This window comes from Corylus avellana, chromosome ca7 (assembly GCF_901000735.1).
Source record: "Corylus avellana chromosome ca7, CavTom2PMs-1.0".
NCBI lineage: Eukaryota > Viridiplantae > Streptophyta > Magnoliopsida > Fagales > Betulaceae > Corylus > Corylus avellana.
The window spans coordinates 25,957,688-25,983,784 of record NC_081547.1 but is presented as its reverse complement, the minus strand read 5'-3'; the positions used below and the strand labels follow the sequence as shown (position 1 = coordinate 25,983,784).

The 26,097-nt window shown below is 37.1% G+C and overlaps 2 protein-coding genes across 9 annotated transcripts; one reads left to right on the top strand and one right to left on the bottom strand.

Annotated features, from left to right (window-relative positions):
• Window positions 1-1,191: 1,191 nt before the first annotated feature.
• Window positions 1,192-11,165, top strand: LOC132186810 (RNA pseudouridine synthase 5). 5 transcript variants are annotated; one of them, XR_009440774.1, is made up of 14 exons: window positions 1,192-1,418; window positions 1,632-1,689; window positions 1,837-1,864; window positions 1,960-2,006; window positions 2,110-2,200; window positions 2,370-2,535; window positions 3,042-3,129; window positions 4,377-4,461; window positions 5,498-5,573; window positions 5,800-5,867; window positions 7,429-7,498; window positions 7,819-8,078; window positions 9,242-9,320; window positions 10,191-10,202. XR_009440774.1 is itself a non-coding variant. In XM_059600880.1 (14 exons), exons 1-14 carry the CDS (start codon window positions 1,313-1,315, stop codon window positions 10,865-10,867), a joined length of 1,134 nt encoding a protein of 377 aa, XP_059456863.1. In that variant the 5' UTR covers window positions 1,201-1,312; the 3' UTR covers window positions 10,868-11,165. The 5 variants fall into 5 exon arrangements, 2 of the variants coding, with proteins under 2 accessions (XP_059456863.1, XP_059456864.1); XR_009440772.1 differs by having other exon boundaries at window positions 7,816-8,078; XM_059600880.1 differs by lacking the exon at window positions 7,819-8,078 and adding an exon at window positions 10,793-11,165 and having other exon boundaries at window positions 1,201-1,418; window positions 9,239-9,320; window positions 10,191-10,284.
• Window positions 11,166-11,675: 510 nt separating this feature from the next.
• Window positions 11,676-24,819, bottom strand: LOC132187348 (uncharacterized). 4 transcript variants are annotated; one of them, XM_059601637.1, is made up of 5 exons: window positions 24,198-24,819; window positions 23,395-23,630; window positions 22,770-23,307; window positions 19,136-20,272; window positions 11,676-15,010 (listed from the first exon to the last, which is right to left on the bottom strand). In XM_059601637.1, the coding sequence occupies exons 1-5, from the start codon at window positions 24,361-24,363 to the stop codon at window positions 11,940-11,942; spliced, it is 5,148 nt and encodes a 1,715-aa protein (XP_059457620.1). In that variant the 5' UTR covers window positions 24,364-24,819; the 3' UTR covers window positions 11,676-11,939. The 4 variants fall into 4 exon arrangements, with proteins under 4 accessions (XP_059457620.1, XP_059457618.1, XP_059457619.1 ...); XM_059601635.1 differs by having other exon boundaries at window positions 22,770-23,630; XM_059601636.1 differs by having other exon boundaries at window positions 11,676-15,007; window positions 22,770-23,630.
• Window positions 24,820-26,097: the final 1,278 nt, after the last annotated feature.

The window sequence follows — 26,097 nt, the reverse complement described above, 5'->3', positions numbered from 1 at the left end:
CCCACTTTCGTTGAAAGTATATTTGGAGCAGTTCAACTAATACTTTTTTAAAAAAAAATCAGCATATACTCTCTTTTTTTATTCTAGGCAAAATCAATCTATATTCAACCGCTTGCTGCTTTAGGTGTCATGACTCATGCATACATGTTATGATATAAAGAGAAAACTCTCAGTTTCATAATTTTGCGAAATCTTGATGATTGCATGGTTTCTTCTTCTTCCCTATGGTGAGGAAACGGTTGGATGCTACCATATATTTGAGTTTGTGGCTCAAAAGTTTGTCATGGAAGTATTACTACTCCCAAGGGAAAAATTTAGGTTATACTCGAGGAGTTTCATCCCGTGGGCCTCGATTTGAATTTGTTGGCTGCAACCTCTAAATTGGGTGGTTTTAGATGCTCATATGGTACTTGGAGGTGGTGCGCACCAAACGAGGTTGAACAAATTTTTTTGGCTGACGAGTGTCATGTCAGTGCATAAGGAGAGCGTGCGTTAAATGCATGTATGAAGAGCATAATAGGAAAAGTTCAATTTATGACTCCATTTATTTCAACGTAAAAAAGATTTTGGAAAATGTTTTTCCCAACTTTCTTCTCGCTCGTTATCATCAATAGAACCAAAGTCACCACTTGTGCTGTTGTGGTTGCCATTGTGGATTTTTCATACATGCCAAACATTAGAAAATGTTTTCCACCAAAATCATTTTCTTGAAATATAATTTGGAGGCTAACTAGAAATACAACCCTAGCTCAATGATTTGTTTAGATTATTAAAGTCATTGAAATTTAGGTTCGGCTTTTCCTAATCAAATAATTTTAGGCCTATAACTCAAATGACTAATGTTAGGGACCATCTTTTTATCATTTTTTAATTATCTTAAAATTGATGTGACTTTTAAAATCACCATTAAATTTTAAATAAATCATACTTGAATTTTGATTCAATTGTGATTTTAAAAGCCACATCAGCTTTAATAGGATAAAAAGATGGTCCATAGCATTACTCAACTCAAATTGGAGCGAAGATCAAGGAATTAAGATCCTCTTCATTTCATTTGAACCGGAGAATATCCAGTTAGTTATAGTGGAGAGTTTTGTCTTTTCACTCATCTACTATAACTACCTAGATATTCTCCGATTCAAACGAAATGGAGTGGATCATATTTCGAGATCAAGGTTGTGTCATGCTAGGCCTAATTGACATGAGAAGGTAGACACACGTGTCGATCAATCGTCTGATGAAGTGCCTGTCGTTTTGACAAAAACCCTCGTCATCGTCAGCCCAGGCCGTCGCTCACCGTTCGAACTGTACCATGTCGAACCCTCCAGAAACAAGTCGGCCTCGGACATTCGGATTGCCCTGGCCTGAGCTCAACGACGGTCTGTTCTACAACGACGTCGTTCGACCCTCCGATTCCGGTCCGCTCATTTCCTACAAACAAATACTCTGTTAGAATCAATGACTCACTAGATTGCTGAAAAACTAAGCTAATGAAAAATATAATTTTCGATTTTCCTTTTTCTTTTTTGAGTTGGTTTAGGTATTATACAAAAAAAAAAAAAAAACATTTGAGTAGAGGAATTTGCTCCTTTTTTCCCGACTTTGACCTCGACGGTGCGTTTGATTTACAGAATTGACACTGATCGAGTTCTACTCTAGCAAATACAAGAATTCAGCTCCTCCGCTAGGGTAAGCCTATAAAATTCGATCAAATTGCATTGTCTGTGCATTATTTTCGATCTCTATCTCTGCTGTTTTCTCGTAAACCAAACAGATGACTATGAACAGAGAATTGTTGAATCTTTTGTCTCTAATTCTGCACTAATTATTGAGCAGTTGGATGCAGCGAATTGAGAATGGACAGGTTCGATTATCAAAATCCGGAAAAGGTTTTTTTTTCAAGAATGAATTTGCAAATTTATTAATTCTCAGGAATCCCTTACTTGCTGTCCTGCACAGATAACAGTTGATGGTATTGCTGTTACTGATCCTAACACAATCCTCAGGTTCTTTGATGGAAACTATTTGAGTTTGAATTATCTACATACTTTGTCCTCGAGAGATTCTCAATTTTTTTTTCTTTCTAATTTTATCTAATCAAATTACTAGAGTCGGCTCGGAGATTGTCTATCATAGACTTCCTTGGAGAGAGCCTGATGCGCCATACTTGCTTGAAGTGTTATATGAGGATGATGATATGGTAATTTTTTTCTTTGAAATATTTTGGTTCAGGTTACTATGTCTATAATTTATTGTTTTCTTCAACTTTGGTATTTTTGGATTTTATGTAAATTTACGTTTGTAATATTCTGTTATGTGTCTCGTACAATCTTTTTACTAGATTATTTAGATTATTATTATCTTCTCAGGTCGCCCTTAATAAACCTTCTGGCCTACAAGTTTTACCTGGAGGCCTTTTCCAGCAACGGACGGTTTTAACACAGCTTCAATGGCGGGCAAGCAAGCAGAGCTCTTCTGTAGCATGCCAAGAACCACACCCTGTTCCTGTTCATCGCCTGGGAAGAGGCACGTCAGGTTAGACCATTACTTTCAACGCAGAGTTGTGTGCATTAGATAATTAAAATGTACTTCCGTTTTATGAATCAAGCATAAGAGGGATGGCTTGCTGATCTGATTGATTTCTGACCACGGGCAATTTACTTGACAAAGGCAGTGGTCAATGCGCATTGAAACAGAATAACAAGAGAAAAGGATGTCAAATGCTGAATGTAAAATTTTTTTTTTTTTTTATGGTTTGTGGTCAAATCTCACAGTTAAACTCTGAGTTAACTCATGATAGACTGTCATGACTGATAGATTTCATGTTGCTGAATGAAATAGGATGAGTACAGTGCATAAAGTAATGATACTATTTTGTTTCTTTTGTAGATAACAGATAAATATTTCTTGCCCCTCTATATTTTGTAATGTTCTCGCTTTACGGCTTTAACGTTCAACATGTTTGTCTTCTTTGGGACTAAGCAGCTGCTGGTCATACTATCTAATTGTATTTTGGTCTTGCTGGTTTGTCTGGATTCTAGGAATATTGCTTTGCGCTAAGACGAAACTCGCCAAAACTCGCCTTGCATTATTCTTTGCTGATGGGACATCTCAAATTGAAGGCAACAGGTTGGGGAAATGAGCCATTTTCTCGTGCTTTTTTCTGTCTTTAGTTTATATGTTAGCCAATAATCATGATCAGATGATATGTTTCATATATTGATAGTCCGTTTTTCCCTTGATGATGATTACTGTTAGTTTCTACAATCCTTAGGCAGTAAATTAAGTAGCTTATCTGTCTTGTTATCTTTTGGGAGAAAGAAAAAGTTAGGATTGAAGATTGCTTACAGTTCTTGAGGATTTTATAATAGGTTTTAGTATTTGCAATTCACAACCAAGAGTTGAGGTGATTAGTGTAAATGTTAGAATTATTTCAATCCATATAAATGTGTGTGTTATTTTCTTTGGTTAAAGGAAAAGAAGAGAGGAGTACAGAAATGTGTGGTGGAGAAGGGCGTGCATCACAATATACTAAGCAGAAAGTGTTCATAGGTGGCACAAAACCTTTTCTTTTCTTTTTTTTTTTTTCTCTTTTTTAAGTAATAATCCAATCTTATTATAAGCGTAAAGAGCTCCTAAGTAAACCGGAAGTATACAAAAGAAAACACCTAACGAGAAAGAGAAAAACGAACAAGAAAACCATCATAACTAATGGATAGAGAGGACACATTAGCCATAGTCTAAAGATACAACATATGGCAAAAAGAGGCTAAAATATCCTCCAAGCTCCTCTCCAAGCCCTCAAAGCTTCTATTGTTGCTTTCTTTCCATAAACACTAAAAGAGGCAAGAAGGCATTATTTTCCACACCGCAGCACTCCTCAATTGAAGGCAAGCAAGACTAACTTGAAGGAAAGGCCTGATGAAGCCACCAAGCACAACCATTATCTTTGTAAACTGAGCTGTTGATGTGGCTAAAATGATAGACGGCTGACCTAAATTCATGGAACTGCAGTTCTTTAGCCTCACTAAAAGGTCAAGAAGGTCTGCTTTGCAAAACTCCTTATAATCTGGTGTAAGGTAAATAAATGATACCTACATAGGTACCTAGGGAACAATTATCTAACTTCAAGCTTGGCGGTTTACTTACAAAAAAAGAAGGTTTAGTGGTTTAACAACATGAAGGACCCACAACTCATGAATGGCACAACTATTAAAAGATGAATATCAAATGTGCACTGTGTTTTCAATACCTAATATGCTAAAAATAAATCCAATTGTGTGTTCTATTGCCTTGTATTAAGTATTACTCATTATAGCTTTCATTTTCTATCATAATATGCATTGCTGGTGAAATCTGCAATCTCACAAATACAGAAATACCAATGAGGAGATCTGTGGAGTAAGAAAAATTTCAAAGATGTACCGCGCACTAGTGACTGGGATACTTGATGAAGATAAGGTAACACCCTAGCACAACACTGTCTTTGCCTTATCCTCTTGTGTGTGTGTTTATGTCTGTCTGTGCTTTCTGAATGTATTGCCAGTTTTAATCTCTCATGTATAGGTTATGCATAAATAAGTAAATAGACTGATAGCTCAAAGAACTTTTATGGGTCCTGTCCTACATATGACTTCAAATAATTCTAATATGATTCTTAAAACCTTACCCTCTTTTATAAGAAGACGGGAGGACTCAACTGAAAGCTGGGGTGGAGAGAATAAAGAGTTCTAGTTACAATATATGTTTACCCTAGGAAAGAATTCAAAATTTTGCAACCCAATGCTAATGTAGTGAAATGGAAGTTTGAATACTTCACTAGCAATGTTACACAGAATGATAAGAAAATCATTGCATAGAGATGCACAGGGCCAGTTGCATTCATAGAATCAACCAGAATTGATTAGGAAATATGTCAATAAGCTGGTATCAAGTATGATAGCTGGAATTGAAGTGAATTATTGAATTTTAGAGTAGAATCAGATTTCGAATGAAATCACTTATTTGTGACTTTGAAAAGAAGAAATAGATGCTGAACTGCTGAAGGTGCTACTTGAACTGTTTGACTTCTTCTTCTTGTTGCTGAATCATCTTCATCAACTTTCTCCAATCTTGTCCTCAATTAGAGCTAATTATAGCTTCTAATGGATGTGTTCACTTCTATTGCATATTTTCTTCTCTTCCCACTCACCTTTTTTTAACTTTAACAATTTGATTAAGCTCATTTTATGGTCCCTTTTTTCCTCGGGTTATGATGGTCTTCTTGTTTAAACCTTTTAATGTTTTTTTTTTTTTTTTGTTGAAATATTTTCACTTATAATTCTGCTAGTGAGCCCTGACTCAAATGTCACCTCTTCCCCTTTAGAAATAAAGTGGAGAATGAGGTTGTGGGTGCAAGACCCATTGGGTTTGTGATAACTTACCAATATTATAAATATATCTCCGTTAGAATTCTGATTAGCAGTGTTATGCACTGAAAGTTATTTCTGCATTGCAGGTAATGATAAAACAGCCCATTGGAATGGTGCGGTATCCTGGTGTTGCCAAGGGGCTGTACGTTGCTTCTTCCTCAGGTTTATATGATTTATGTAACCTCTTAAATGGTGTTTTTCTGGGATGTAACATCCACTTGCTATTTCGCAAGTGTAATATATGTTTCTATTTAGTCTTTTTGCTACCACTTTATTGAATTAGAGCGTGTACTATATCATTATTCGCTGTCATTGATTCTTTGGTTTCAACCACATATATCTTTCTTATCATGTTTAAACCCTTTCATTAACTTCTCTTTTTCTGCAGGGAAACCAGCTCTGAGCAAAGTTGATGTTCTTGAGAGAGGCATGCAAGGGAACACAACATTGGTCCAGGTTCTCTAGTTTATAAATTAGAATTGCATGATAATGCATAAGTAAATCTACTCTCTTTAAGTATTTATATGTTGAATGATCATTTTATTTAGTTTCATTTATCCCAACATTATGTTAGCAATAGAGCATTTCCATGTGGGACCTGGGCATATCCACTCTCTCTCTTTTGTTTATTTATGGAAAACAGAGATCAAGGAACTCCTCAAACCACAAAAAGGTAAAGTACACTTTTAGTCCTCCAAGTTTGATTCATGTTTTTATTTCAGTCTTTTCCGATTACAAAAATGTTACCCTCAGACTTCCATTATTGTTTTAGTGTTGTTCCTCCATCCAAGTCCATTGGATTTTAGCTAATGGAGCAAGATGTGGCACCATCTAGATTGACATGGCATCTTTTAATCCACTTGGCTCTTGGCAACGCATCTGCTAGGCCAGCAACATGTGATAGTGCCAAATCGCATTCTCCTTTAACTAAACTCAAAACAAATTTTGATGGAGGAACAACATCAAACAATGGTGAACGTTGGAGAGTAACATTGTTACAATTGGAAAAAAATGAACGAAATAGAAACACTAATGAAAGTCTGAGGACCAAAAGTGTTCTTTACCCAAAAAAAAAAGAAAAAGAAAAAGAAAAGGCATTCTCAACAGGGGAGAGAGAGAGAGTATTGAAAGGAATGTCATTAATTTGTAATTGGAATCATACAATCATTTATGCCGCTTAAGTTATATAGGAATTCTTGAACCCAAAAGATGAATCAAATAATCAAAAATCTTTGTCATGTAAAAATGATGGAACTGAGTTCAAATGTCAGCATGGAAGGTATTTAAATGAAATGTCGTTATTTTTTTTTATTATTATTATTTTATAAGTAATTTGTTGTTCCCAAGAGGAGGGAGAAAGGGAAATCCGAAGTAGTAACCTCCGTTTCATAAGGCGTATTCCCGATTGAACTAGTGACCTCGTTAATTTTTTAAATCTTTAGATTGCCTAAATAGTAATGGCCTAATTTTGGTAGCTTCAAACTAAGTGTCGAATGTTAGCAATCACTGATAAGCAGTTGACCTGCATGTCTAGGGATTATCTGGTGAACATTCACAATTGGGAAAATAGAGACATAGAAAGTATTTGGAGGAAAGAATTTGTATTCTTTTTTTTTTTGGGAAAATGCAGTTTACCCCCGTGAAGTTTCAGGGGTTTTTCAATTTTAACCCCAAAGTTCAAAAATTGGCAATCTACTCCCCTGAAGTTTTAAAAATTGGCAATTTAAACCTTCCGTTTAATTTTTCCGTTAAAATAGACGGAAATCTATGAAATTACATCATTGCCCTTAGGCTTTTTTAAAAAAATTCCATCCAATTTAACGGAAAAATTAAACGGAAGGTTTAAATTGCCAATTTTTGAAACTTCAGGGGGGTAGATTGCCAATTTTTGAACTTTGGGGTTAAAATTGAAAAACACCTGAAACTTCACGGGGGTAAATTGCATTTTCCCCTTTTTTTTTTAACTTGTTATAGCATAAATATATAGCATTCTCTAATATGTTGATCTATTTAACAGGTTGAAATTCAGTCAGGACGGCCCCACCAAATACGTATCCATCTTTCTTTCATTGGGCATCCTTTGTTGGGTAAAGTTTGAAGTGTTGTTACCTCTAGTATAGCTTAGTGAATTTTTGAACACTTATTGATATATCATCACTTATTCCAAAAGCTTAAACTAATAGGGAATTGATGTATTTAATTATTTAATCAATATTATAATACTCCCCTTCATGCGTAAGCTTAAACTCCCCTTCAGTAAGTGAGATTAAACACGTGAAATATTTAATTGATACCATATTTAATTATCACTTATCTCAAAAACTTACACTGATAGGAAATGGTCAGTTTAATTATTTAATTAATATTCTAACGTTTATTCTAATCAAGCGCCACCCTATTGCAGCAGATGTTGTAAATTCATGGGGAAGATGTGTCTTGTGTAGGTGTGTGGGTGTGACAGTGAGTAAAGAAGAAAAATTAAGATGGATTTTCAGATAGGTGACTATTTGAAGGAAATAAGTAGACGCTTATTATGCATTGCAGTGCAGAAGCCAGTAACTTAATGCATTGGTACCATTTTTTTTAAAGAATTCACTGTAGTTGGGCAACACGTGGAAAGAGAACAATGAGATGAGAAGTGTTAATAGCGTTGAAGAAACCCCCTATGTGAGTATAAACAAAGACAACTATGATTATTTATTAGAAAAGGTGAATTACTATAGGAAATGACCAAAAGAGGAAGAAAATGGTACCTTCAAGATTGAAGGAAAAAAAAAGTGCACTACTTATCAAAAAAAAAATTTATTCATTTTTTCTAAGTATAAATTTAGTAGTCTTATTAATTGTGTTATTGTTTTGTCACATTGCAACACCCCATGCCAAAACTTTCCTTCCTTATTTAATTTAAATCGATTATTTTCCTTCTTCATCACTTGCATTTTTATTTTTTTTTTGTTAATAATCCTATTAGTAGAAAATGTGAGCTAGAAAAAAAAAAAGAAGCCTCCAATGGTTTGACAAAGATCAAAAGAGTAGTAAAGCAGGATGTTATATCATCAAAGAAATTTTTTTAAAAAAAAATGGAAAATGCTTTTAAACATTTTTTCCCCAGGTATGCTTCTCCTTTTAGTTAATTTTTACTCATTAAACAATTTCTCTTGCAATTAAATAGTCTGTGCAATAAATCAATATTTTCAATTAGTTATTGTTATCATATTACTTGTTTAAGATTTGGAAAATATTTTATTGAAAAATAAAGTTATGCTCAAGATTGAAGTGTTATTGAAGTATTACTAAATTTGCAATTTACAATCATGAACTGCTATAATTAAAATAAAAAAATAAAATAAAATAAAAAAAAAAAAAATCCTATGCAGCTATGTATCAAAATTAAAGTTAAGAAAGTATTGTTTGAACTCATATTGAGTAGAAATAAACAAGCTATTGGCATCAAAAGATGAACAAAATTTCATTTCTTATATTTTACTAAGTAATTGATACTTATTTAGTCATTAATCTATTTTTTTTCCTTTTCGAATTGATTAACGTTTTTCAAATTATATCTTAGAGATGATGCCCTAAACATGGGAGATTAGGAGCAGATTTTACTGCAAATCTTATGCACTTCTCCACGAGGAACACTTGTTTTATATTGCAAATATCAACCATTTTTCATTATTTAAGCATTTTAGATCGCACATTTGGTGAATTTATAATTAAATATGTTTGTTGTTTAGCTGCTGAGTTGCTTTGCCTGATTACGAAGTGCAAATTTTGGATTAAATATGTTAGTGGACAGCGTTTGAGAGTTATCTTTTGCCGCTTAGCAGGTGATCCTCTCTACGTTAGTGGTGGACAACCAAAGTGCTTTGATCCTGAATTTATTGATGAAAGTTTTGCAACAGACGGGTAAGCAAATGTTGATTTACAAGGTCAATATCTTTCTACTCTATTCTTCCATATTATTTTTTCCTAAGTTTTTGAAGACTAAAGGAATCTCTTTCATATGGAAATATTTTCCATATGGTGCTTTAGAAATCACCAGAATATAAGATATTCTCAGTGAGAATAGCTTCTTACTTCCTACAAACCGTTTACTGATATATTTCTTTTCATAACTACATCTTATAGTTTAGATGAGCTAATACAAGTCAGACAACTAGTGGGTCACTTCTCAGATGGTTGCCTCATCGTATTAGGCACTTTCTTCTACCTTGGTTGGTAACTAAACCCCCCGTCCCATAACGAGTGTCACTTTTCCCAAAATTGCTTGTCCCATAACATGTCCCATATCAGAATGGAAGTCTAAAACTTTTATTTTCCTTTTTTTATCCTCATTTTGAAGTTGTGTCCTTGATGAGAAGTTCAAAACACACATTTTGGGAGAACATACAAAAAGTTTGAATTATGAATTATCAAGGCAATTAATGTTCGTTCCTAAATTTCAACTTTTTCTTTTTGAAATTGTGATGGAGGTAGTATAGTGAGATGAACCTGTCTAAGCGTGAAGATCAAAGACATTGAAATTGAACCTGATCATGCACGAATTTGTTGTGATGCATGTCATTAAGCATTTTGGAATTGAACTTGGGCATTGTTGATCTACCAAGTAGCATTCTCTTTCCTCCATGTCAAATTCATATCATAAAACAGCTTTAGCTATCTCCATTCTTTGACAATACAAATGCTGCCATTGAAATTGAGAGACAAGAATAGGTTACTGTTGTAAGTTTGATACAAGTACTTCATGCTAGTCCATATTTTTTTCACAATTTGTAGAGGGTACCAAAGGCCAATAAAACCTGTTCCAGGGGACTGTGGCTACTGCTTGCATGCACATCAACTGGTTCTTTCTCACCCAACAACCAATCAGGTGAGTACAGGAATAGGCGTCAAAAATGATGTAGTGCTTACAAATTCAGAATGCAACTTATAATCATCACTCAGGCATGGTGATAAGTAAGCAAGTACTCTTTATGTTCATTCTAATAATCATTCAGGCATGGTGATAAGTAAATACTCTTTATGTCAGTAAACAATATGATTTTTCTTGTCCCTATAACCACCTAAAGGTATGCCCCCATTTTGTTAATCCACTCAATGTATTATTATTATTATTATTATTATTAAAGTTGAGAATCATTGCATGGGCCAGAATTTTCTTAATCGACGAGTTTCTATCAAGTCACCTTTTTTATATGTTCTCGAGACTTCTATCTTTTTTTTTTTGTTAGTGAATCATGTTTGACATTTGCTTCACTTTCAAAATTTTGGTCGACCAAATTGTATAGCATGAGTAGCTGTTTTGGACCATACTGGTTACCATGATCAGAATCACCAAGCAAGGCAGCCTAATCCAACTGCTAATTATGCTATTGCAGGTAATTAAAATAACTGCACCTCTTCCACCTGTACTCCGAACACAGAAGGAGGCCGAAGTAAACACAAGTAATTAGCAGCAGGCCAGCAGCACTATTGAACATGCTACTGCCAGTCGCCTGCAGAAATGTGGGGAGCAAATGAAAGCTTGCGTTGCAGCCATGCTACCTTTCGACAGTAGGAAGATGATTTTGTTTTTTGTTTTTTTGTGTTTTATTTTTTATTTTTATATACAATGTCGTGTTTAAAGTGAAACGTTGCAAACGGCCGATTTGTTAATGCTTGGCCATCATTTCCCTTCACAGCCCTTAGTTTTCTAAAATAATCTCAAAATAGAACAGAACTGTTCTATTTGTTGGAATTACTTCCGATCAACCCCCAGAGAAATTCAGCCCACTCTTTAGGCTCATTTTACATTGGCCATCATGTTAATCACTTAAAATATGTCACATCACCATACATAAAATTAGTGCAAAAAGGTTGACTTCCTTTAACTTCATATGTAATATGACGTGATTGACTTCAACTTTAAATCCATATTTTCTTCAGGTGGTGGTAGTGGTACCCATAACAAGATCAACGCATTAAATTCTCAAGGTCAGATCTAAGTAGTAAAACTCTTTTGACAGTACCATCAAGACTTTCAGACGACCCCCCAAATAAAAAAATAAATAAATAAATAAAAAACAAGAAATGTGAGAAAGATACCAAAACCATCTGGATGTGTACAGCACTTAGAACACTTAAAAATTAGGAGTTTCCACAAGTGAGAAGTTGAAAGCAATCACAAAAGTCCTGGAAGAAAAAAAAAATATATCCAGAGCACCGAATAAAGCGTAAAAGGATAACTGCAAAATTGGAGAAGGCATCAGAAGAGATCGCATAGGAAGAAATTGGAACTACCCCTGCCAACTTTCACAGATTATTTCTGTATTTCCATCCAATACAACAAATATAAAGCTGCTGGAATATTACAAGCACCTAAAATACTTTACCAAAAAGACGGCCTTTGAGAACCGTCCACTGCCCTATCATATAATTGAACAATACAAAAACTATAATACAGGGCGCGGAAAAGAAAGATATTTGCCGCTGAGGGCCCTCTTTTACCGCTGAGGGCCTCTTAAAGAGGCCCCCCGAGCACATGTACTACCTACCTATGTCCCCCTTACCTATCCAAGATTCCTCCTCTCTTGTGATGCTCCCTGTCTGCCCGCCATACTGGTCGGTTTTTGCATAGTGCATTTTAATGGCTGCCACAGGATCAGAAACACCAGTGCATGGTCCCCCGACAAGAACTCCTGCCCTTCCTACTACATTCATATTCATACCAACCACCCCCCTCCCCTGTGGCTGCACCCCTTCAAACCCATTTCGTCTTTGCATCTCAGAAAAAATGTCTTGCCGCTGTTTCATATCTACTGCAAATGGCTGAACTTTAGAGCCCTCTCGGCTCCTATACACCTGATAATCAACCACTCCATTGCTGCTACTTATTTCCCTTGATGGAAAAACCGATACACCGTTCAAATTTCGTTCATTACTCTTGCCAACTGCCTGCAATGGCGGAGGGTCAACCTTGGGAGGCGGTGTGGGATAATTGCCAAAAGCAGCAGGATATTTGGCCAACAAGATAGCAGAATCAGGAAAAGATGAAAATCCAGTTTGTATTCTATTCCCATCCCAGAAACCAAAACTCCTCATTGCAACATTCTCAAGGCCGAGGTAATTATTCCGATCAAACTTAAGGAGATTTGAATTTCCATCCATATTGTGGTGGCCAGAAAACTTTAAATTAGATTTGCTGCTTAATTTAGGATTATGGATCCCCTTTTCGTCATTCTCATGGGTGCTAGAATTTGGAATCTGCGTAGACGATGGATTACTGAGAATCTGACCAAACAGTTTCACATCACCATTCCTGCATGGTTTATCCGTATCTGACAGACTCCGTGAATGAGCTCTCGAATGAACACTTGTTTGTTCTATCTTCTGGGACAGAAGTGGAAGTTCAGCCACTGAGCAGTGAGGCTTTGAACTGCTGCACTTCTGAAGATAGCAATCCTGTGGCACATATCGAGTGGAAATAATCCTGTCCGACTGTGGCAGGGTTTGAACTTCAGAAAGCTTTCTGCAATTAACATCCCCATTCATATCTTTCTTGTTCGACATCTGCAATGGATAGCCCCTGAGAATCTGGGAGGATTCAACGTGATTCAATAAAGGATTGCCTGACAAATGCTGGTGAAAGTCATCTCTACTAACAGATTTAGGAGACTGCTTATCCCTGTTCCCATGAAAATCAAGTGTCGATGACAATCTATCTTGATTTAGTGTTTTATCACACAAAATGGCGGCAGAATCTTGAGACACAGAAGTTGCAGAAGGAGAACTCTGCTGTGGCAAAGAGATGACATGAGGCTTTTCCATTGAATCCAGCTCCAAGGAAACTTTATGCTGATATTCAGGGTTGAGACTGAAACCAGAACTCTCTGCAGCCACATGGGATGCATTTCCTGTTGTATTTGAATCTTGATTCGAGCATTGCAAGCTACTAGGGCCAATTGTATCTCCATCAGATTTTTCATCTCGTCTATCATTCAAACAACTTTCAGGCAACAGCAACTCTTGCCCTGCTAATTCATTTTCAAATCCCTCAGAAGCAACAGCTTTATTCTCCAGCAACGCTTCTGAACTCAATGGGACAGGATTGATTCCTTCTACGACAGCTACTGATCCTGTGATCGAAATACCCTGTTCAATCACTTCATCTCCTCCAGGTTCTGTATTGGCCAAGACAACTGCACATTTCTGAGCATGCACCGACTCAGACTGGTTTTTAACAGCATCCCCAATATCGCTGTCACCATGAAAAACTAGCTCAGGACTCTTCTCTGACGGACATGCATCAGAAGCCAATGTTTCCACAGCCTCAAGTTCATGGTCCATATGTCCAATCCCATTATTTTCCTGTGACTTGTTCAGATCAGATTGCAAGTTCACAATCTTGGCAGGATCAGTTTCGTCATGGTTCATGTTCATGGTGGACAAAGGCAAGTCCTCATCCAGTTTACAGCCAGAATTATTGCCACAGATAACCGAGCCAGTCTCACCAGTCTCTACAACACAAGCATCTTCTGTGTCACTTCCACCTCCATTAGCGTCATCACTCACTGGTGTTCCTACATTTCTAGGCCCAGGATGCATCAAATCCAGTCCAAGGCACTTCCGAGCCTTGCTAAAAAAAACCTTGCATTGGTCCCGTGATCTTGTCCTTACGCATCTTGAGATCATCACAAAATCCTTGCCATACGATGACACAGCCTGTATAAAGATAGACTTCTCCTCGTCTGTCCAATCAGAAGGATCCATTTCCCCACAGCTCTCATCAGAACAAGTCTCATCATCAACATTCTGTGTAACATCAGGTGTCAAAGGCCGCTTTAGAGAGTCCACTTTTTGGCACTTCCATTCCCGATAGCTCTCTCCAGGGTCAATGGAAGTTGTGATGCAAGAACTCATAGCCTCTGATGACAGGGAACCACATATACCAGCTAACACATCAGCAGCAACTGTTTCTCTTTCATTCCCAAGAATATCAAGACTACTAGACCTTTCCAAAATTCCATCATCACCCCATAATGTTTTTGAATCACTGTAGCCACCTAAAAAGACTCGTCCAGCACTTGATTGCCGACTCCTTGCACGGTCATCAGCTCGAGCTGCCATCATTGAAACTGCACCTAACATGTCAAGTGAAGCAGCATTCATCTCCCGATTCCACTTTTTCCCTGATGTCACCAGATAGGTACTAGGAAAGAAGGACTTTGCTTGTTTACTGCAACCCTGTTTCTTTGTTTTCTCGAAACAGTCAGATTTGTGATTTTTGTAGTAGAACTCCACACAATCTGCTGTTGTCTTGTGGTCGAGGAAAGAAGCAATTTTCCAGAAATCTTTCCCAAAGGTGGTTAGCTTATCCATGAAAATTTCTTTCTCTTCAGGCGTCCAGGGGTTGATCAGAGCCCGCTCTTTCTCAACAGCCCAGGGATCTTCAACTAATCCATTACTAGAGATAAACCTTGACACCATTTTTTCCTTTTTGTCCAAAATTAAGGACGGCATCTTCAAAGTGTTGCTGTAAACCTTTACTTGGGAATCTGAAAGCAGCTTGCTTGTAAAATTGAGCATCTCTGCGGTAGGGACCAGGCTCAGATTTCCTGCTGCAAAAACAGATTGTAACTTAATCATGAAAATATGATAACATGAAATTCAAGCAAAAACCAAATCAACATCAAACATTTTTCTCAATAACCACCCAACATCCAAACACAATGAAATTCAAGCAAAAACCAAATCAACATCAAACATTTTTCTCAATAACAACCTAACATCCAAACGCATTATTTGTTAAATAAAATCCATCATGTCTGTAAAAGAAAAAACTACATCTAGACCAAAAATCATTACTGTTTAAAGGGCAATCAATCCAGCTTGACCCCAAAATAGGAAGTTTAAATAACTGCAGAAAGAGCAGCAAGAGCAAGCTACATCTAGACCAAAAATCATTACTGTTTAAAGGGGAATCAATCCAGCTTGACCCCAAAATAGGAAGTATAAATAACTGCAGAAAGAGCAGAAAGAGCAAGGATTCAAGCACGAGCAGCTGATGTTTCAGAGCAAGGGCAATATCATGTTTTTCATCACCTTTCATATTCAAACAACTCAAGGCCAAAAAACCACTACCCACGTGCTTTACTGAGACTTTTTCAACTTCAGAGACAACTGACCAGATCCCAGTGGCATAAAAATGAATAACATGTCGAATTAGGGAATTACTCCAACCAAACCTCAGTGATGTATGATGCAGTATCCACCATAATACTTGATATAAACTGCACCTGCCTGATCAGACCCCAACTTGCTAAAACTCATAGACATCACAGCTAATCTCTCTTGCACCAAAAATTACTTTTCTAGGGAAAAGAGGGTATGGAATTTCAATAGCCTTTATATACAACCTGCCTATGCCGGTGCAATTCCACACATGCACTACAAGATGATATGCAAAATCAAAGAAGCAAACTCACTTGTGGAGATCTGAATATTTTCAAGGTTCTACCCTATACCTCTTTCATGTCCATAAAGCTATCATGAACGTAAGACTTTCACGGTATTGAATAATAAAGCAAATCATTATCTTCTACTCTGAATCAGTCTTCCATGAATGTATGATACCAAGTCATATCAAATAGCCAGTTGCACTAATGGACATCTTCAGGCTGATAATAGCCAGCCCATCTTGTATCGAATACAAGTATCACTAGATCATCATCATAAAGCATCCAACACTACTGCATACTAAAAAAATTTCTGGACACAGAATGTGTTAGGCCTTTAGTTACCTCAAACATGCACAATGTACATCATTCGTTCCATCAATAATGCAAAGCTCATAAATCTACCAGAACTTCACTTGCAGATCAATGGAAAACCAAATATGATATTAAGATTGATATCTTTTACCTAACTCACGGTCGTGAACAGGATGTAATCAATGAAAAAACAAAGCATTGATATTGGAGACACATGATTAGTGTCACAGACTCACAATATTAGACGAGACAAAACCATAAACAAGACACTCACATTAAGCCAGGTATAGTTTTTTTTTTTTTTTTTTTAACTGCAATTGCTGAAAAAATATATCACAACCAAGGCAGAAAAGTTTCAATGTCGTCTACAACACAGGTGACTATAATGCAATAATTTCTTTCATAAGTACTTCAATCTTATTAAAACGCGCAAAGGGGCGCAACCCAAGTACGTATGCAAGCAGCATACAAGAGAGACCCCCAATTTAAAAGAGAAGTAGAAGAGCACAAATTCAGAAATTCTAGAAAATTAAAGAAATGAGAACTTCCGTAAGCCACCGTTCCAAAAATAAAGAGATTTGAACATAATAGCTTTTAACTCTCACAATCTTCAAAGTTCCGTGCATTACCCTCTCCAATGCACCACATTTCGCACGAGAGCAGCCATTATCTGGATTTCTAAATTGCAACAACTTTCAATCTGGCATTTCCAACTAACCACCAACTTCACCACCCATTAATAGGGCATGACCCACTCTAACCCAAACAGATGAAAAACTGATACCCACATCTCTCTAGCCATTTCGCAGTGGAGCAAAAGACGATCAATGATCTCTCTACTCTTATTACACATGCAGCCCCAATCCCTCATTTATGACATGCCTCTTTCTCGTGTTATCTATAGTTAAAATCTTTTATAACTTCATCGTACACACAAAATGTCACTCTCAAAGGAGCCTTAGTTCTTCAAATGCTCTTCTAAGGAAATGAACAACCAAAAGGGGCCAAAGCGCATTATAAAAAGATTAGACCTCAAACAACCTCCCAATGGAAGAGATCCAACATATTTCATCAAACTAAAAATAAATAAATAGGCAGCCAGTTGATATATCAAAATGTCTTATGATAATTTTTCCTTATTCAATTGGCGATTATTTGGCACTCTTCACATCGCTATCTAGACTCATGCTTTGCGGAATTGGCAAATATTAGGGCATTTGTCCCAAGGATAACTTGACCTCATGGTACTCTTATTCATTCTTGAAGCAAAAATAGGCGGGAAACATTGTTCTCGACCTCATGGTACTCCCCAGCCCCACTCAATAACAGCCTTTAACACTAGAGCCAAATCAAAATCCGTATCTTGGCATTTAAAATCATCAGTTAGGGGGAAAACGAGACTGATTCCTAAAGCTAGCAATCTATCCATCAGAAAAGAGAGACAATCACAAATACTTAAACAATAAGAACGTTATGGGAACACACCATAAATAATTTATTGAATCATCTCTTCGGCCTTATATCTCAATTTTCTGGCAGTCCCTGAAATACCATTACAATTTGATCAACCAGGGCACTGTTCCTATAGTGTAAGCGCCAAGAAGACGATAACATGTGCTGTACTGGCAAAGCTCTCTTAAACCAAGGGCAAACCTCATGCATTAGAGGAATGTTATATTGTCTACAACACATACAATGTACAAAAGAAAGAGGAGGAACTATAACCTTAGTTTACTTGTAATATTTTGCATTAGACTATGAACTTGAAAATTTTAAAAGTTTAAAGAAGCAAACAATATGAAATAAGATAGAACTGACACTGGGTAGACACTTATTCAAGTTCTGAATGTACTTGACATAAAACACGCCTACCATAGAAAAGTTTAAGAATACAATTAGGTAATTTGACCTAACGCATCCAATGTGCAGTTCAGGCCATCAAAAGCACAAAAAGGCTTCAAGAAAGATGAAAGTTATGACATAACAATGGTGATTGGTTCTTCCACGAGGGTGAAATTTTGGGTGCCTGATAGATATTACCATTTCTTGTGAGGTGTAAACAATTTTTTCCTGATGAATCTCCCATTCCTTGACAGGTCTAGAATAAGCTACCACAATAATATGAAGCATAAATACAAAAATGAGATATCACACAAAATATATAAGCAAATACAACAGTGACTAAAAAAGGAGGATATTTTTTTTGATAAGTAATAATGATATAAAAAGCGCAAAGGGGCGCAACCCACATACACGGGAAGTATAAACAGAGAGCGCCTAAGAGGGAGAGAAATGAAAAAGAAAGTCAGAGAAACTAATCACTAAAGGAGTTAGCCAAGCGGCCGTCCAGGAATAAAGAAGAAAAGATGAGTCAATTCCTCTATAGTCCTAGTGGAATTTTCAAAACATCTAGCATTTCTTTCAATCCATATACACCACATAAGACACAGAGGGATCATCTTCCACACAACCGTGCTTCGAGATATATCATTGCAAGTGCACCGCTAATAAAAATTTGTAGGCTTCGTTTGTTAAAATACACTTTTATTTTATTTTTATTTGTTCTCAAAACAAAACAAAAAAATATTAACACCACAAAAACCTTTATGTCACATTAGAACACTTTCTTAAAAAAACACACACACATTAACAGACATATCCTACCAACATGTAATTTACAATACCTAAATGTTCATGGATGAGTTCAGTATTCAAATTTTCCAACAATATTTATGGTAGAAGTCCCAAAGTGTTAGACAAAGCATATCGAACAAAATTTGAGAGCAAATGTAGGCAATTCTAAGGAAAAGCCACACCAATATCCCACCAAAGTAGAACAGGATTACACAGAAAACTATACCAAGTTACAGACTAAAGAAAATTGAGTGCTTCATTTCGTAGCCAGATAAAAGCAAATCAAGAGAATAAAAATCATTATCATGAATAAAGAAGTAGATGTTGATATTTTCTTACCGGGAGAAGAAAAACGAGAGCGAATAGAGGATCGATGCTTCTGAATCCCACCAAGTGTTGCACGCAAGCTCAAGTCAAATTTTTTCTGAGATTTTGGACGGTGTTTCCTCACAGAAAGCAATCGCATATCTTCCTTCCAAAGGTGCCGAAAGATTTTAAACTTTAGCATTAAAACCCTCTCCTTAAATCTTAAAAACTGCTTCCTCATTCCAAATTTTTCTTTGACTAAAGAAGCACTCTGACAGGACCAGAAATTGGCAGCTCGAGAAATATTGGTCATATGTTGATCCCTCGGAAATAGTTTACTGAATACTTCAGATGCACTATCTGCACATTCTCTATTAGTAGTCAATATTACATTACATAATATATCTTCTCCGCCTGTATGCAGGCTCATGTCAATGAAAACAGGTTTACCAGTCTTTTCCCCACCAGAACAAGGCACTGAGCATTTCAAATTCATGTTTTGAGACTGAATTTGAATTGCATCAAAATCACCAGCAGAATCACCATGTTCCACCTTACCAGGTGAAGAGACTGCATTCACCAAAGTAAGAGGAGGTTCAACAAACTTAGACGTTGCAGTTCCAGGACTATCAATATCCTCATCCTTAATAGTTGCATGAACTTCTTCCAAGGCACCATTACACAGAGGTGTATTCTCCACAGCTGCATCCCCAGAAGAAACAACTTGCAATGGTGTGGGTCTGAGGGTCAAATTGGAGACAGCATCATCTTTACAGGGCTTTGTATTGTTCTCCACTGCCAAAGAACTGGATGCAGCTGGACAGGGATCACCACTTTCAGATTGAGACTTCAGTAACTTAAGTTCATTTTCAAGTAAATCAATTTCAGATTCAGTCACCTCCAGCGCCTTTGAAACTTCACTTTTACATATTGATAACTTATTAATAGTAGTGGATCTCACAAAACTAGAATCCACGGTGCTTGAGTCATCGGATTGCAACAATTCAATGAGTTGAGAGCCCAAATTAGCTATCAAGTTCATATCTAACTTCTCTAAATTAAAAGGAAATCCCTCGAGATGATTTTGAGAACCAGAACTAGGTGAAACGCATAAATTATTAATATCATTATCAATATTTGCTGCCTTGCCAAATGACTTCTCTTCCACACCTGTAACATTGATTGCCAAAACTTGCATTAGAAGAGGTTTGGAAAAAGGGCGTATGAGATGCTTACTCACAAGGGAAAAAGTAAGAAAATGTAAGTATTTACTAACAATCTAATAGTCCTTTTATCAAAAAGGGAAAAAAAATGGTAAAAAAGTCCATCAATAAGCTCCAGAAAACAGCAGTTACATCACAAGAAATATCTTTAAAAAGCTTTCAGAGTACATATTGGTCGTTATAATATTATATTATGTACAAGCAGTGTTCATCTCTGAGTGTATGTGTTAAACATATTTCAGATTCTCAAGGAGAAACAGTCTCGTCTTGTGTCAAATTCTATTTATTTTCCCTGAAAACATAAGAAAGGTCAAGATGCATGATACCTTATTAGTGGAAGACACAGCAACTGAAATTCTACGTCAAATTACCAAGACATTGAAAGGGAGTGCAGAGAGAGACAGAAACAGACACATATGTTTATATCTTAATACCAGTTCTCTCTCAGAAAAAATATTACACCAACTTCTCTCCATCTTCTCAGCCCCCTTGTTCAGATTAAACACTAACCGACCTTAAAAGAGGGAGTTATCTACATCACCCACCCTCTGCATGACAAACATTAAATACGAAAACAGCCTTTATGATGTTATCATAACACCATTCTTTGAGTGACATATATTAGACATTTAGGTTTTGTTTTTCTTCTTCTCTTTTGTAGTTTTTAAATGAGAAGAAAGGATCTCTTTTTTTTTTTTAATTGGCACCGGGTATCCGGAGCTTTGCTCCGACTAATCCCGGGAGTACACAAGCCCTCGGCAACGAGTTTCCCACAAGTGCACCTCGGTTAATTCAAGAGGCAAACCCTCAGTCCGATGGCCCCAAGAAGCAATTTGCACTTAGTGGGTTTCGAACCTAAGATACTCAAAAGTCTCAGGCTGTCCAACCACTTGGAGTTAAAGAGAAGAAAGGATCTCATTGATCTTAATAAGAGAGAAAAACCTTCTTAAAGCATAAACAAAATAAAGACGACACCTTTACCATAAGTCACATTCTTTGTGATAATTCAATTCATTTTAAACAAGAAAAAATCTAATCTTGAGCATCATCCTTGTCTGCCATCCATCTCCATCCACCAGTAAATTCCCACCACCCATAGACTTCAACCCTTCAACTCAAAATACTTGACACAAGCACCCATACCTATCAACTTCATACAACTTCTTAAACCTCTTACACGTCATCACCACCACCAACTGTCACCCATCATCCACTTCCACCTTCATTTTCCTTCTTCTTTTTTTTTTTTTTTTTGATAAAGTAAAATTTTTATTATTCAAGTTTTTGCATTTTCCTATCCCACACAATTTCTCTTTTTTTGGATTTTGAGTGGATCTAAATCCCAATAACCTAGACTATGGAGTGCAAAACAATCTTAACTTTTCAACAAAAGATTCTATCTTAAGGTTCACACAAGAAGATGCAGTGTTGTAATCATGACCGAAATTTCCAACCTCTCCATGGGGATAACACCTCCATGCTCTAAGCTCCATATACGACTGCCATCTCTATCTAAATACCTTTCCATGTATGATCTTATACTGTACCTTTGAAATAAAAATCAAGTCCTTGAGTTGATGATAGCGCATTAAAGGGGGTAGCATGCAATAGTGATGACCGAAAGGTGATAAAGATGGTCCGCAGCAGTAAGGACCATGGTAGCTTGTAGTTGTTATGCCATCCTAATGCCAAAGTCAATTTACTACTCCCTCCCTCCCCCTTGCCCCTCACTATTTTCATTTCTTCGGCGATTCTCTCTCCATTCAAACTACCCAAATTTCTGACACAAGTAATAGGAGTTAAACTTGTTTGCCTCGGTAACCAAATCACAAATAGCAAACTACCTACAAAGCAACACCAATCTTTTAAAAAAAAAGAACCTTGATGATATATCCAATGATTCATTGTCGGCATCTTTACAACGAGAAGCTAAAAAATGCACACCGAAAATCCGCATTTCCAAAGCAAAGTCTAAATTTTGGGTCATATGATAATTGGATTACCTAAAAACTCACTTTTTTGGCATATACCAAATGAAATGGATGAAATTATTTGAGGGGCAAATTACTAAAGTGTCATGAACTTCTAGCTAAAAATAAACCATAAATCAACAATATTTCAGACTATGGGTCAAATAATTATCGTAATAAATTACACCAACAAAGTACAATAGTTCAGCTAAACTTCATTATTACTTCATTCCCTTCCACTTGATACTCACTAGATAGTGGCACAGGCCATGCCATGGTCCTTACACCAAAGGATTTCTACATTTTATTTCAGTTAGCTTAACATCTATTTCTCTAAAGAAAATCTTATTACCATTTGAAACTTATAGGTAATGAACATATTAGTGATTCAAAAAAGCTTCAGAAAGGAGATTCTCCTTGTGTATAAACAGTCAAGTAGATACTTGGCAATAACTTAAGAGAAATGTAACCTACCTGGTGAGGAGCTGCATGCAACTGAAGATGGAGTTGCAGGTGACGCACAATCTGAAAACCCTACGACACGGGGGCTTTTGTCGGCCATATTTGAAACGAATGAATGGGTGGATTCTGCATTACAAGTTGTAATGATAGCCCCATCTTTGCTCACACTAACTTCAGGGCCTTCAACTTTCTTTTTTTCATACTTTGCTAGTCCCTCACCCCAATTAAGTCGAGCCTTCTTCTTGGAAGTTGTTTCTTCAGATGGAGCAGCAGACGTCACACAAGCAGCAGCATCGCCTGAAGGGGACTGGACAGGAGTTGCATTTTTCAGCTGCATATCAACCTTTGTTTCATTAGAATCCACGCCCCCCATGCTCTTCGAGCTACTTGAATGACTGAAACCCGAACCCCGTGAAGACAAGCTTCCGGAACGGCTCCACCTTAGAGGTTTCCAATCAGACGAGCCCAGTGAGTTCTCTCTATCACATCTCTGGCCTGTTCCCAACCCATTGACACCACCCATCTTATCATGCTGGTCTTTCAAGTGAAGCTGATCCCATGTATTCACAAAGTCAGAATTAGGATGAGAGGGGCAAGCTATCATATCATCCACTGACCTCAGATCATTATTACTCACATCGAGTAGCCTCCCAGACGTATTTGGAGACCCATTGCTTGTTTCCCAGGAATGACCTTTCCAATCCCTCTGACCCAATCTATTTTCCCTACTGCTCCTGCCATATTTTCCATCTCCGCGCGATATAGATGGCCTGCAGCTGTCATCTTCCAGCATCTTGTCACCAGACCGAGAAGGCACATACCCATGACCAGATTCTTCGGAAAAAAGGTGCCAACCACCCTGCTTACCATGACCTTCAGAAAATATTTAAACAAAAAGAAAAGGGAAAAAAAACAACATATCAACACAAGCAAAGTATATATTCTCGCCAAAAAAAAAAAAAAAAGACAATAATTTCTCAAAAAAATCCCAAAAACGTTATTCCCCAAATAAAAATCATAACCCCGGATCTGAAATAAACAAACGAGGCACGCTAATCATAGATCTAAGCAATAGTCATGAAAAAAAATATCCAACACCATACAGGATCATCAAAAACACCAAATCAGACATGTTCTGGGGATAAGAAACCAATCAAGTTATCAAACGTCCCTCAGAAGAACCCAAAAGTTACAAAATTTGAACATCATGTTGCCGGGCCGTGAAAACGTACGAAGTCCGAACGTTCTTTATCTAAGAAATATATAGCTATACAAATGGTCTGGGACACATGGAATAGATGAAGTTGAAGCCACATAAAACCATGTGCCACGTAAGGGTTTATTTAACATCAAACATCATCATAATCACCCAAAAATCGGAACAATTGAAAGAGATAAAAAGGGCTATGGCAGGCCGATTCAAACACCGTAAGAACTCACCTGGTGGCCTGCGAAAATCGGCGGATCCCCAGCGATTGAACTCACGAGATCCGTGATGCGAAGAGTCCCTCCATCTAGCCACGGACGCTAGCGACTCCGACGACCTCTCGTGCTTCCTCTCCTTGAAGAAGTCCTTCCGATCCCAAGGCAATGGTTCTGGCGGCATGAAAACCAACCCAATCGCATGGGCAGCCACAATCCCAATCCGCAGTCACAGAGAAAACCAAACAATACAGACGCCGCCGAGAGAAGCAATCCCTCTGGTTTCCAAACCCAGATCGCACGGGAAAACGTGTTCACGGCCAACAAGCGCCAAATCTAGGGCTCCCAACTCCACGAACCGTAAAGACAAAGCGCTGAACCTCAGATCGAACACCAACCCTATGCCGCATACCCGCGCCGCACCTCACCTCACGAACCTGAGCGAAGCCAGCGCTTGATATCTAGTTCTTCAGAACTGGATCGAAGAAGGGTACCTATAAAAGAGTCAAAGCCATGGATTCTGATTAGGGCTTGATGTCGTTCTTCTATCTTCTTTCGCTTGCCTGGCGGTGAACGAAACTCTGGCTCTGGAGCGACAAAGTGAGAACGTGAGCCGATAAGGGACAAAGAGAGCCATGAGAGAGAGAAAAAGAAAGAGAGAGAATTTGGTACTCCGGATCTCAACGGCGTCATTAAACTGTATTCAATCTGATTTCGAGTCCGCTAATAAAAAATCAAATCTCGGTTTTTTTTTTTAATTTTATTTGGTTTTTATTTATTTCTCTGTCCATCTTTTACCTTTTTCTATTCTTATCAATCAACTTTTTCTTTTTACACTGGCCCCCTGTGTTCCCGTTCGGAACACGGAAATGCCCCCAGTTTGGAGGATATTTACGGGGTAACACGCGCCTTGCTATGACGGGTTTACCCTCGCTGATTTATCAGAATGACAACACCTTCGTGTCAACTACCTAGCCACGGTTCCAGAACTTTATGGATTTTGGATAGATGACGTGGGTGGCCCTGGATCCCAATCCCAACTGGCTATAGCGGAAACCCAATAATTTATTTAATAAATAACAAAAAAAATAAAGCATTAGAGGAAGGAAAATATATTTCTCTTTTTTTGATACAAATTGGGGTGCCATCATGCCATGTTATAACATCCTCAAAACTTATGTCGTGTCGTGTGTGTGCGCATAGAAATAAAACACAAATCAAAATCTAAACAAATTTTGAGTGGTTGGCAACTAAACTGAATAAATAAAAATTAAAAAAAAAAAATCAGAATCTTAACAAATTTTGAGTGGTGGGCAACTAAACTGATCTTCATACTAATTACCAATCATTTTCATAATTTATCCTTTCTTCATAAGAGTTTTCTTCACTTTCTTCGAGGCCATGCTCAATCCAACTAATTAAGCTATGAGAGAGAATATTGAAAGGAATTGAGAAGATGTTTTAATATCTTGTGTAGGAGCCTATTTATAGGCTTAAGGAGTTGAAGTAGAGATAAAACTCAACAGTTATCATTTAGAGATAAATCTTCAACACCTATCATGTAGAGATAATCTTGAGTAGTGATCTTGTAAAGATATTCTTGAATTCATGAGAGCTTGAGCTAGGATTGAGCTTCTTTATTCCAATATAATTCCAATTAAAATATATATTCTACTAATTAATTAATTAGCCCTTGCTATTTAATTAATATCTTCGTGGGCCTATCATTGGTCATTGAGCCCAGATTTGATAAGCTTGTAGTATGAATTTATTCCCAACAACTTTCGTCTTGAGTTCAAAAATCTTGGATGACAATTGACATTGAGAGTTGAGTTTTTAATAAAAATGTGTATATAGATTTTGGTTTTGAGTTAATGTGTTGAGTTTTATTGCTAGTAACCACACACAAAGGAATAAG